This window comes from Leptosomus discolor, chromosome 2 (genome assembly GCF_034619465.1).
Source record: "Leptosomus discolor isolate bLepDis1 chromosome 2, bLepDis1.hap2, whole genome shotgun sequence".
Classification (NCBI taxonomy): domain Eukaryota; kingdom Metazoa; phylum Chordata; class Aves; order Leptosomiformes; family Leptosomidae; genus Leptosomus; species Leptosomus discolor.
Genome location: NC_141392.1, coordinates 100,821,058 through 100,835,434, shown reverse-complemented (window position 1 = coordinate 100,835,434; position 14,377 = coordinate 100,821,058). Strand labels below are relative to the sequence as shown.

Here is a 14,377-nt window from a genome sequence, read left to right as displayed (position 1 = left end):
ACAGTATATTAAAAGCCTGAAAAACCTAATCAGTTAAAAAAAAAATCAGTTATTCTGATCATATTTGGAACTCTTTGGTGGTAGTTCACTGTTTATATACAGTGTGGGGTTTTTTTTTTGTGGTTTGTTTTTTTGGGGGGGGTTGGGTTTTTTTTTGGTTTGTGTTTTTTTGGGTTTGTTTTTCTTTTTCTTTTTTTTTTTTTTTAATGTTAAAGAGAGCCTAGCCATGCAAGAGTGAGGCAGACAGTCTCCTTCCCTTGGGAGTTTACCCTTTGGGATGAGAGGGATGTCTGCTCCCCTGAATGCCAGGACATGAACTTGGCTTGGAGAAACTTCCTAATTCACTGTGAGGGGTCAGTATCCAGAAGACTTTTGTAGCTAGTCAAAGTCACTTGACATTGCTTTGTCCAGTGCATGTCTTTTCCAGACAAATCAGTCAAGAGTCCCTACAAACGCCTGCCATTGCCAGGAAGAATGCACCTTCCTTGTTGTGAGAAACCAGACTGTTCTGAATGGCATCTATATTAATTGCATCTCAGCTCACAGTCTGATTTACTGTGTTGTCTCCAGAGATTTTGTCAAGTTTTCCACTGTCTCCAGTGCTTTGTTCTGAATGCCTCATTCTCAGGTAACAGGCTTGGTAGGGAATTTACTTTATTTTTCACTATCAATAATCAAATTCTACTGAGATCAAAGCATGGTTAACTGGCCCCGGGACCAGGTCTACGTCAAGCCATATCTTCTCTCAGAAATGATTTTTGCCTTTTGGGCTTTCAGTTTGTCACACTTTTTCCCTTTTCCCGTTTGACCAGCACGTCTCTGAGGGCCTTGCTGGTATAAGTAACCACATTTTTTTTGCCCTTCCAAAACAATGTGATCTCACCAGAAGGACCACTTGCCTTGTGTCCAGCTCAGCTCTGCCATTTCAAATGTACTGAAGGTCTCCTGGGCAGGGCTCAATACTAAGAGTATGATCTCTTTGTTATTTCTGGGATCATCGCCTACGAGGCATCAAGATGTTTTTGAAGTTCCTTGATGCCTCTGTGCTAAGGTAACCTTGCCACCTATTTCAACTTTCTTTATACAATTTTGGGAAATGTGGATCTGAGGTGCTCCTGAGAAGAGAAAAAGGCCTGTGGTTGGATCACAGACCAAAGGACACAAATCTACTTTGGTCACCAACTTCCTCTGCACTAATATAGTACAACTACAGAAGTGTTTTAAACCAGTAGAATCATAGAATCATAGAACAGTTTCGTGTGGAAGAGACCTTCAAGATCATTTGGTCCCACCTTTAAAGAAACCTTTAGAGAAACTGAACAGAAGAAAAAGGCAAAACAAATTCCACTGATCAAGGGAAGATACTATGCCTCACCTGCTGGCACTGGTGGGGCTGCACCTGTAAAACCGTGCTCAGTTTGGTGGCCGCTCGCCCCTAAATTGAAGAGAGATTTGAAGAAGGGAATGGGGGTCCAGCCCAAAGCTATGAAGGTGGCTGAGACTGAGGTAGCTGGCTTTGTTGACTCCCACCAAGAGGCATCCAATGAGGTACCTAGGAATAGCCCATAACTACCTGAAGGGCAGTTACAGAGATGACAGAGCCAAACTCTTCTCTGCAGTGGCAGGTGAGATAGAAATGGCTGCAAATTGAAACATGGGAGGTCCCAGCTGGACATCAGAAGGTTCCTCACTGGGAGGTGGTGAGCACTGACACAGGCTGCCCATGGGGCTTTGGAGACTTGGTGAGACATGGCCACAGCTGCCTTCACCCACTGGTGTTGGTGAGACCCCTGCTTTGAGTAGGAGGCTGGACGAGATGACCTCAACAAGTCACTGCCAACCAACTTTGATTATGATTCTCTGATCCTGTAAACGTAGATCATCTGTAGATATAGCTAACATTGTAATGCAATAACAAAATCTTTTCAGAAGACTTGAATAATAGCTCCATTATCACAGCATGTAAATGTTCAGTGGTGTTCAAACTGGAAGAAGACTACTGCAAAATCATACTTGCAGGAGCGTATTTGTCGTCTGCTACCATGAACATTTTCCTAGCTACTTATAGAGCTTATTAAGTTTTAACTAATTAGAAGTCATTGCACATCCTGCTCTTTCATTATGGAGTTTCATATTCATTCCTTATTTTGTTTTAATCTGTCGTCTTTGTAAGGGAAATTTATCTATTCAGTTTTGAAATATAGAGATTTCATTCCCCAGTTTTGTTTTGGTAGTTGATCAGCCTCCGGAAGTCATTATTAAATTCAGGCAGCTGCTCCAAATTATCAGATACATTACCATTCTGCTTTTTAACTTGTTAAATAATTTTGTGTTTCATGACATGTTTAATAATAATTTTTCATAATGCTTAAATATTGGTAAATTATTATCAGTTTCCATTATTTTTTTCTTATTCTTAATTAGCAGCTTTTTCAACAGGACATAATTCCTTACTCCAATAGAATATATGGTACAATAATATAATGGATATTAGTTTTTATTTTATAATATTTGCCCTGTATACATCCACCGGCTTTTGACTTTGAAATGGGACACCTTAACACATATATAAAATAAGGGGAAGTTAGTGTGGTTGTAAAGACATTCTGATGGTTAGTGTTTATTTCTATAAATCAAGGCCTTGCCTTGTCTTTTCTGAAGGTATTGTACAGAAAGTGTCTTCAGTTTTCAAGGCTTGCTATTTATGTGGTATTGTTTAGCAGGAAGATCTCACTTATTTTAAGTTGCAAGGGCTGATGGGGCTCTGATGTGCTTGTTTAGCCCATATTTAGCCTTTTAGGTATAGATTAGCCCTTAAAAGCCTCTAAGTCTTGCTCTTCCATCACAGCTTCTTCCATCATGTGCTCTCACTTGAAAATTATTTGCTTTTTTCTTATTTTTGTTTAGTGATGTATCAATACTATATGACAAATCATCATAATAATTCTCTTATGGCAAGGACATTTGTCTTAAAAAATATAATTCATAAGCTAAGCCACAGCCATGCATGACTTATGTATGTAGAAATTGAATAGTATAATTGTCTTTTACAGAATTGCATAATCTTTTCAGTGTATCATACAGGAGATAAATAGGTGTCACATTTCTTTGTAGTTTGTAGGGATTAGAATCAATTTCCCTGCTTTCAAATTGCTCAGTCAAAAGTTAGGTGATAATTTGTAGCCTTTTGGTTTTACAGTTGACTTAGCTCGCTATTTCATAGTGATATGTTTTATTCATATTGTGTATACCCCAGTTTTTAATTTCAGCATTATAATAACTTGGAAGATTTTGAGAGAATTTCTTTCTTTAGAAGCATGAAACTGTATAAAAACTTGATAATATACTTGTATACTTTAATTAGTTTTGACAAATCCTAATTAGAATAGACCTAAGAAAAAAGGCACTCCTGAAAGAGCTCATTACTGTTTTATTAGTGTATTATAAGGCTGTGAAGAAGGGGATAAGGACTCTTATATGCTTGCAAACTGTCAAATGCACTGCTCTATGAATGACAAGAAAAGTGAAAAACAAACTGGATGTCTGATTTAAGTAGTTCTGAGCTAATTCCTTGTTCTGATATCACAGTGCTGCAGAAGGTGGTGTTTACTGAATGAGAAAATGAGTACTTGACTTGAATTTCCTTTACAGAAAGGCTACTTTCCACTGAACTGGTAAAGTGAGATGCAACATTGCAATTTTCTCACTTTATGTTGTGTTTATACAATGTTAATTGCATCACATGGTTCTGGACACTGATGGCACAACTGCCTTTGGTTTTACCTAAAGTGAAAACTACAGTAGCCTTGAACCTTGTTTATGTCAACAAAACTGAGGTCTCAAAAATAAAGTGACACATAATTTCTCTGCACTCACTCACTTCCCCTGAGAGCCTTATGCATCAGGCTGTATCCCCAAGTCTTTTAACCCACAGAACAGTACTAATGGAAGCACTATATGCATGACCACAGGACTGAAATGTGGGGTACTTAACAGTTCCACAGGTTCCACCTATATTAACATTTCTGTTTTTCTTTTTTCTCCAGTTAATTTCTACTCTTTCCATCTCTGGTCATCTTTCCTCTAAACCACCTGCTGTCCACTTAATTTCTCCAACTAATCAGAAAGTAGCGTGTGGTGCCATGGTTAACCTGAATCAAGCCTCTTCGCTGGAAGAATCCTGTAACAACTGGCAGTCAGCAACTGGGTTTTCTAAGCAAGATTCATCTCTGTACTTTCAGTCTGCTTCCCATAGTTCACCTCCCTCCATGTCTAAAATATCCTCTTCTGCATCAAACAGTTGTCACTCCACTCCTCGATTGTATGACAACCTACAAACACCGAGTCTCCATACTCCTGGCTGCAAAATGGGAAACTTCACCACATCCTCTGTTCCAGCAAAGAGCCCGAGCCTTTCCCCCAATCCTCCATGTTCAGCTGAAATTCAAGAATCTTCAGCTAAGTCTTTATTCCCTAGTTCTTCTAAAAGATCGAACACTTTATCTCCTGTTCCCGTGTATATAATAACGCATGCATTATCTCCTAGCCCTAAACCTTTTTCTCCACCCTCTCTTCATGGCTCCTCTTCGACCATATGTAGTATAAATGAAGCTTGTACACAAATGTCATCTGTAGGAAATTTAGCAAAGTCAGGACTCGGATCCCCTCTACCAACCAGACTGACCCTTTTAACTGCTATTTTAAGATCAGGCTCTTCTCAGCGGAGACCGCTTTCTCCTGCTTCTTGTCCCACTTTTTCTCCTAGCTCGCTTAGTTCCTCAACACTTGCAATAGATCAGAAGTCCAAAACAACTCCCCCAACCCCCAAGAAATCAGTTTCAAACCCTCCTATAAGCCCAGATTCTCCCAGCAGAGAGGAATATTTGCTTTCAGGATGGGCTCAGCATCTGCCTTTACCCTCCAAGCCTCATCCCACCCCTAGGGCAAGGTCCCTTTCTCCTAAAAAACACCTTCCAGTCAGAACACTTTCTCCAGACTCCCAAAGTCCTCTGTCATCTCCCGTCTCCTCCCACAGAAAATCAGTCACCTCTCCAGGTTTGCAGTCTGTGCTGCCTCCTCCTTGTGCTCCAGCACCCTCTTCCCTTGCACACCCTACCTCTCCTTCTCCAGAAGGGCTGTGGTATTCTGCCTCCAGGTCCCAGGCACCTCAGAAGTCTCAAAGAGTACACACTTACTCACCCATCTTTACCTGCCGGTCATATCCTTTGCTTTCTTCTACCAGTCTTAGCAGTGTATTCTCCCCCATCCTAGAAAAACACTCATCTCCTTCCCCAAGTCTTTTGCATTCAGCTTCTAGATCTAAATCAGATTCATCCCAAACCTCTGTTCAGAAGAAGGGTGTCTTGTCTCCTACCTCTTCAAGTGTCTCAAAGCAGTGGTCTCTCTCACAGCCTCATCCTACTCCACTGGTTCCACAAACTGGTAATATTAATTCCCATCCACTGCAGCCTTATTCTTCATTGGCACACAGAAATTATAGGTCTAATTCCTCCTCTCCAAGAGCTGAGCAATTTGCCACCTCACCAGTGTTAAAGTGCAGATCTCCCGTCTCAGACAAGTCGCCAGGCACACTGCCATCAAGACCCAGAGAGCTGACTTCACCACAGTCTTTTTCCCTGTCTCCTGACCATGAAAACATCAAACCCAAGGTACTCTTGGTGCATGCTTATTTTCTAATAGTTCTTTGCCCCTGTAGGAAAAAATCACATCTGTGTTTCACAATGCTAGTAAAATAAATGAGCTGTGGAAAAAATGTTTAAAAAGGAACAGTTTTTATATTGATAGTGAAGATAGCAAAGACTAAAACTTACCATATCAAATTGCTAGCAATGTGTTCTGTATGATGGGGAAGATGCTGTAGGAATCCTTTAGCATAAAAATAAAATACTTTGTTCATGAGTGGGAAGAGATACTGGTGAAAACAGATTTGTGTCCAGTGGCTTTGATATACATTTGGTGGAGTTTTTGAAGCTCGCCTAAGACACTGGCATGTCAAAAATTGTCTACATTTAGCCCATATCCAGAGCTAAATTATAACAGTTGCTCTGTCACCCAATGACCCCTCACCAGCCAGTGAGGGGAATCAGAAAAAAGGAAAGGAGACTCATGGTTTCAAGTGACGTCAGATTTAATGAAACAGCAGTAATACCAACAAAGGCATACAAAGTTATACTCAGCCAAATGAGACAGCAGTCACCATTGACAGGTGAGCAGTCCTCAGGAGGAACCCTAACAGGAATCCCACAGGAGCTCCTCTTCCCCAGCAAACCTTCCCCCTTATAATGACCATGACATTATGGTATGGGCTAGACCTGTAGCTAACTCAGGTCATCTGCCCTGGCTGATTTAAAACTGCTAACGGCCTGCTTAGGATGGCTGGGCTGTGATTCTATCCCAGCCAAATCAGGACAAAAATAAACTATAAAACATGTTCTACACACCCCATGCTAATGTAAATCCACATGTATTCCCACTGAAAGTAATTGAAGTATGGTGATCTTAGGTGCAGGGCTGAGCTAGGAGCAGCTTAATCTGATTGATGTGAACTGGCTGTTCCAGTGACAGCTGATTCCCAAGTACTTCATCCCACCTCTCCTCCCTACTCCCCAGGAGGCTGCACTCACCCCAGCCACTCTGGGACCAGCCCAGAAGCATGGCTGAGCTCAGCCTGAGCAGGGGCTTTGGGGCCAAGAGCCAGAGAGGGAAGACAAAGACAGTCTCTTGCTTCTTCCTTTCCTTTGGTACTTCTCTGATATTGTTGTGCTAGACAGAGGATGAAGGGAAGAAAAAGCCAAGCTTCCTACAACATGACTTATTGCAAATATGAAAGTCTCATACTCAACATATCACATTCCCACTGCTTGTCATCCACCCAAAGACAGGGGAGCCCCAGCAAAGTGAGAATAAGCAATGATGGCAATTGTTGCAGGAGGGCTTGAGAACCAGTCACACTTTAAACCTAAAGATGAATCTTAAGAATGGGAAGGGGAAGGAAAGGAAAGCTGGTCAAAAAACACGCAGCAGGTAGGTGAAAACAAAAGGAACTGCTATGCAAAAAGGAAGAGGTGATGGCAGAAAACATCAGACCTGCTGAAGGCTTTCCAAACTCTTTTATCTTTGCACTCTGTGCTTCCTTTGTGCCTCTTGCTGATATCTGAACTCTGTCCATCACTGAAAGGCTATCACTGTTTATTGATTTATTTGTTCACAGCAAAAAATTACAGCCTGGTCTGCCAGATCAAGTTGTGTCAGATGTATTCCTAACAGCTTGGCCATGGCAGGGGGGACTTGAACTGCTTGGAAAATGTTAATTGAAAATGAGAGGTTTTAATCAGCACAAAGTAGCAATTGTTATGAAGTGTTCTTTTAAAAACCAAACAACCCGAGAGAACCATTGTGCCAAGCACAGCTGTACAGTGTCACTACACCCTGTCAGTATTACTTAATGAAACAAAAAGAGAAATGAAATTGTAGAAATTCCAAGAAAAGAGCCCCTGAGACAAAACTGGCAGGCGTGACTGAGCCTGCAGATTGCAAAGCAGTTGTGGTTTCTGCTAGTGAGTGCAATGAGCACTGTGAGAGTCTCTGGCAGTAAGGCAATTCTCTTCTTGGGACACAGAGCTATTGTCTGGGTTATATTTGCAGAGGTTATTACTCTTTCTGTCTCCCCTACTATCCCCTTTCCTGCTAATTCTGCTTTATCACGCGATATGGCAGCACTTTTGAAACTGCCCCATGGAGACTGGGAGAGTGTCCACCAGTTTAACAGACTTGGGCCGTTAGTCTGGCGCAATTTTTAATCATGCAGACGAAGCTGGATCCACTGGGGATGTGGAAGATCTGAAATATCTAAATCAAATGTAGCTGGGTGTTTAGTACAAGAAAGGTCTCTTGTGGCTTTAAAATGTGAGGCTGAGACTTCATTTACAGTTAATAATATTGTGTATTCAACATCCCCCTTTAATCCTACTCTCATTTATTTCCATGCCTAGTTTACATCATAGCTCAGTGAACTTTGCTGCTGTGTTAATTGTACCAGGCTCTCTGATAACATTCTAGCCTCAAATCTCAATATATTTCCAGAGAAAAAAGGAAAATTTTGATTGGGGAAAGGCAACATTAATGTCCTAAGCATCATTTAGGTCTCTTTAGCACCAATCAGCTCAGCTTTAGAACTAGGCAAAAAGCAGGTTCCTCTATCTGATGACCGTTGATACATAACAAAATTTTTGCATGAAGGAATGTGGTAAGTGAATATCAAGGGAAAGCATAGCACCTCGAAGTGCCTGACTTTGGTTTGTGTACTTTTGTAAGCTTAATGTGCTTTAACAGTAATTGAAGCAACGTTAAGGCATGTGTTAAACCAACACTTATTAAACCAGAATTTTGGCATTAGATGTACTTTTCAGTATTCACAGCAAACTGTTTCATGAGCATGATAACAAAGCAAATATGCAAAAAGGATTCTTTAATGGACAGCTTTTATATGTCTATGTCTATGCATGCACCAATTCATACAAATCAAAGAATAACCTATGAACTTATTTAACTGTTTTCATTTGTATATATAAACATATGTGCTTTCCCATGCTTTATATATTTATCTTTATGTTGCCAATGATTTAAAAATATGACTGTTTTGTAAAGCGACTACAAACATAAATCCACAGATTAGTGTGAAGTGTGAACTGTGGGTGACCACAGGAAATAGAAACCCTCTCCCTGGACTTTGCAGACACTTTAATAGTGTCCTGATCGTTCTAATATAGCAAAATGAACAGAAGGATGGAGTGGATACAGATAAAATTGCTGATTCTGCAGGAACACATTAAAACAAAAATCTGGCGATTGTTTGAAAACTCTTTGCAGTGGATTTATGGGGTAACATTCCTACACATTCTTTAATTATTCCTATTTGAATGTAGCACAGGAATGCATGTTGATCTACTCAAAATAGCTGGGGTACAAACTAACTGTAGCAACAGGGAGCTCAGCACAGCTGCAAAACCTACCACAAAGCACAAAAAATTGTTCTTGAGGAGCTCTACACTACCAGGGTTAGCAGCTGATTTTAAGCCTATATAGGTATGTGTCTAGCACACTTTGTAATGCCCTGTGGGTGCCCTAAGTGATCATTTGATCAAGAAAAGTAGGACGTTTCCCCAAAAACTCTCCAGGCTGATATTTGCCCAAGCTTTGGAGTTGGTTTTCTTCTGACTGGACCATGGGGCAGGCCAGTAGACCTAACTGTCCATGGCTGGTTTTAAAAATACTGCTAGATTACTAATAACCAGTTTATTAAATGTATTTAGGCATTGAAGAACAATTTTAAGTTACATGAACTAATGCGTCAAGAAACATTCATATAGATGAGAAACTGAATTAAAGACTTTCCTCTCATCTTAGACACTGTGACTGTAGCACATTGCTCACAGGTTCTACAGTAACCGGAAGTGATAAAACACATTAAAGCAGTAGAGAAACTTTTACATTTTAACAGTCTGATATGTCTTTGTTTAGTTCATATAACAGTACAGCTAACTTCAAAGTGGTCACAGTATTCCCATCATATATGATGCCCATCTCATCATATGTAAAGGACTATGGGCTAGTGAAGGTATTGCATTTCATTACCATGTTTAATTATATAATTTTCTTGATTGAATATCAATTATAAGTAAACAAGTCTACATTCTATGGATATACCAATTTCAATATTTGGAATTTTGGTCTTCCATCTTACTTCAGTGAGCAATATTTTACGTCTTGTCTGCATACACATTTTGTATATACGTAAACCTATATATGAACCTACTGACGTTTATAGCAGAGTGTTGCTGTCTAAATGTTCACAGGGCAGGATTCAACTCACGTGACTTTTGACATTTGAAAATTAGATATCCAAGCACAACTTAGGCAATTCTATTCTAGTTAATGGAGACAATCTGGTGTATTTACAGGATGATTTTATTTTACTTTTCCAGGTGCCTATTTTGGGATGAGATGAATTATCCTGTAGAAAAGCCTATGACTATAAAAGACATTAGTTTTGACTGAAGCACTTGAATAGTAGACATCCAAGTTAGAATGACTAAATCTCATATAAATTACTACACCCGCTCAAAAAAAAATAAAGTGCAGCTTCAGCATTTGCATTCATCTGCTTTGTCAGTGTTCATTCAATATGATTATTGTGATTATTGACTTCTTGAATGTTTGACAGTCTCCAACTTCTGTCTAAGAAGTATGAGTAAAGTCAAAACCAAACATAGTATTATGTATAGAAAGAATTAAATGTTGTGTCCTACAATATTTCAAGAGAGGTGTGAGGATGATATAAGTTTCTCTTATCTGAACTAAAATTTTGGGCCCTCTGCTGTCATTAGACTTTTATTAGACACAAATTAATGAAAAAAGTGACAAAAGAATTACCCAAAGTACAGCATGCTGCTCAGCCTGTTATCTCATAATCACCAGTATTCACTGTTGCAGGCAACAGTACACGAAAAACCTGAACAGATTAACAAGTAACTTTATTTCTGTGTGACTATCACAGAAATAATGAATTAATAACTTAGAACTCCATTATTGTGTGAATTTATGATTTTTATTTGGATGTTGGTGAAAAGGGAACAATGTAGCAAATCCCTATTTAACTGTAAAAAAAATAAATTCCAACAGTTATGTGATTAAGAATTCTAGCTCATGAACTTATGTAAATATAGAAGAATCTCATCAATCATTGAAAAATTACTGAATTCAACCTCTGTAATTACAAAGAAAATGTAGAAAGTGTGGTTTCTAAAGAGTTAAAAATAACTGAGCAAGATAATATAGTCTAAAATATAATTTGTTTAAAAATAATAATTTTTGAGGCTAACCTCAGAATTTTTTTACCCAAACCCATGCATTTTGTATGGTTTAGATTGCCAGTTCTGTATGTTTGGTTACAGTGTGAAAGTTCCTATACTTGTTTTGAAGTATTTGTTTGGGTGGTAGAGTTACTTATTCAGGAGATTAAAATCTGTGACATGACTTAAATGATCTATCCACTCACGCAAGCAATTCAGCACTTAAGGATTCTAATTAGTCTTGTCAAAGCCAATCCCAGAAGTCCCTCTGACTTAGTGGTCCAGGATCACACTACACAGCAGCAGTTGTTGAGGTTCATGTACTGGCAGATGTAGCTGTCCATTAGCATATTTAATGACTTGAAAAACACAGCAAATTAATTTCATCCTACTTCATTCCTGAAAGCAAAAGATATCTGTTATAGTCCTTTAAAATCTAAACAGAAACACTAGATATACTTTAAGAAATAGCTTTCCTAGGTAATACGTAAGCATTGTATTGTTGCAACGTGTCTGCAGGACAATTGGAATCGTCTTTCATTCTGTCGTACCTTTCCCCTCTCTTCCCTCTCTCTCCCTCTCCCTCTTCTACCCTGTTTTACTTCTCTTCCTGCTTTCTGGTTTACCCTTTTAGCAGTACAAGATCAAGACAAGCTACAAGGCATTTGCAGCAATCCCTACAAACACATTACTTATGGAACAGAAGGTTAGTGCTTGCTCACAGACGTGGGAGTTGTATTTGAGTATATTTGAGACCATTCAACTTTATGTACGTATTCTGACATTTCTGGGGGGGATATTGCAGAATGGAAGCTCTGGTAACTAACTGCTCAGGATTATAATTCCAACAATTTTTCAGGGTCAATGACTCTCCACTGAAGATCAAAGCCTTCACTACTCAGAATTTCTGCAAATAAATTTACCATTAAAAAAAGTGTCCTAAAGGAATTGCCATTTATGGCAACATCTTAAAGTCTGTTTTGTTATTGGAAAGTGTCTGGAGCACTGCTATTCTGACCAATCAATAGATCTTGGTCAGTTAATGATTATTTAATGGTTATGCTTATACTAGTAAATTTAACGTCTCAAGATAAGCAAATCTGACCAGCTTTACGGTTAAACTGTGAGGGTAGTCCTGGCTGTTGCACTGGCCTCTGTTAACTGCCATTCTCCCAAACAACTTCCCTGAGCACTTCAACAGTTAGCATGGGCCAGGGGTCTGTTCCCAGTAAATAGTCTGGTGTAATAATCCTTTTCTGTAGGGTAGGATGATAGATCCAAAGAACAGTCTTTAGGGCATTTATTTGCTACCAAAGACAGAGCCAACAAAGGCTGGGTTGTATAATACTTAGATAATGCAACTCTGCAAGTCAATTGAAAATTTAAATTTTACATGAAGGGTTCTAACTACCCACCAATGTCTACTTAAAAAAAAAATTTCCCAAATTGGTTTTGCACAAAATATTAGCCCACTGTTTAACAAAAATTTCCTATGATGAGCAATGAGCTAAGTGTCTTATATGTTTAAAGGCATGCTTAATCGCTCTGACATCGAGTTTATGGCCATATCAGAAAAATCTTCCTGTGCTCCTAGTTCAGGAACTTAGCCTCTGATTAATTTCTGTAAGATTGAGCATTCCTAACTACACATTTAAATATGTATTCACATACACAGCTCAGTTGATTTCACTAGGAGTTTGCAGGGCTTAAAGACATTGGAGAGAGTGAACTTAACTGTGTAAAAAATTTGAAGGTGATAATTTTGTCCTTGAAATATCACTGATTGTGATCTAGTAGTTCAGTTAACTGCTATGATTTTTTTTTTTTTTCAAAGAAGAGACATACCTTTCTTTTCTAAGGAATTTCTTGAATGATTTTTAAACTATTTGCATAAAACTCGATCCTTCCCTTCCTTGAATCTTGACTGCACTAACGAAGGCTATGTCTGCGTTAATGTGCAATGTGGTCCAATAGAAATGGATCTGTAGATGAAAAAAGCTGATGCAGGGGATCCTACACCCTCTGGAATGTATTATGGGAGGGTCTTGTTTGGGCAGAGTGCCTGTTAGTGACTGGAAGCATTTGGTGAACTCCTGAAGTGTTACTTCAGGGGTGACTTAATCTAAAAGGCATCCAGTTTGTGCACTCTAAGACTGAGCTGCTCCTCAAACCAAGCCAGGCAGGTGACTTTGAGCAGTGTATTCACTTTGAGAGCATACTCCTGATGTGAACTAGTGGCTTAATGTCAGCCATCTGACTGCACTTTTTCAGAAGAGAATTCCTTTCAATGGTCTTGTTGATGCTTTCTGGGGCATTGACTCACAAGCTGTGTCCTACTTATACCCAATATGTAAGACTGAATTGTACAATCTACCAGCAGTATCTGTGTAAAAAGTAATGACTCAAAAGATATCTGTGTTTAGAGACTTTTGGTTATCCACCACTACTGAAAATGCTAACTTTGGTGTATCCTTCAGTAGCGAAAGCACAGTCATGTAAAACTAATAAGAAATCAATTTTCTGCTACAGGATTTGCCTTCAGGAGAGGCTCTTGACCAATTTACTTTGTAAACTGTATGTTTCAGCATGGCGTGACTATATGCTTACTCTCATCTTGGGAATTATGGACAGTAATCTCCTATTGATCCATACCAGCAGCTAAGTTGTCCTGTTGTGTTAGCTGACATGCATTTGGAGTATGGCTCTTAAAGAAGCGTGAAGGAGTCACATGACACACACAGGCCCATTCTACTGAGCCCTAATATCCAAGTATTCTCCTCAAAAGTAGTGGAAAGGGAACTGGGAAGGAATTCATGCCACATTGTAGCTCAATGACAGTAATTATGTTGCTCCTATTTTATGGAATGCATTTTATGCAGTGGACTAAAAAGAGAGAGATTCAAGACAGTAAGATTTTAACTACGTAAGTGATGTTTTCTTAAGATCAAGATAATGGTTATGTGAGAAGTTTTAAGTGGGGGTGTTTTTTGTTGTTTTTGGCAGGGAAGGCAGACATGTAATATCTGCAAGGCACAGATGTTACTGAGCTGAATACGTGATTAGATATACATCATCTGCTTAGAGTACTAAAAAAGTGTTTTGCTATGCGATTGAACCAGAAATGCACATTCTCAGAAGTAAAACTTTTCCACTGTGTGAGTAATTATATTACTTAATTTGAGTGGTCATGAGAAATAAGATTAGTCAGAACTGAGATGTGGGTGATCCTAGTGACAATTCATGTGCAGTATTAATTAGATCCCATGATAGAAAACTGCCATTGATGTGTCATGTGAGGTACAATGCTTTGTCTGCCTCTAAATTGTCTCCTTGTGTTTAACTTTCTTTCCCAAGTCAATTTTTTCTTTGATGTGTGTGTAGATGCTTTAATTTCAGCCAGCATTTTTCAGCTGCTTCTTATGAAGCTATCATCATCTTAATTGTTTTTCTAGAACATGTTCTTATCCTCCAGTACTCTTACTTAAAGTGAGTTGTTCAAATCCATG

At 39.0% G+C, this 14,377-nt stretch overlaps 1 protein-coding gene across 1 annotated transcript in view; it reads left to right on the top strand.

The window, feature by feature from the left end:
• MLIP (muscular LMNA interacting protein) overlaps positions 1-14,377 on the top strand; it is a 119,957-nt gene that overhangs the window by 75,784 nt on the left and 29,796 nt on the right. Inside the window, exons 7-8 of the mRNA XM_086460468.1 lie at positions 4,047-5,669; positions 11,506-11,577. Of these exons, the coding sequence (XP_086316594.1) occupies positions 4,047-5,669; positions 11,506-11,577 (1,695 nt within the window). The remainder of the gene's footprint in view (positions 1-4,046; positions 5,670-11,505; positions 11,578-14,377) is intronic.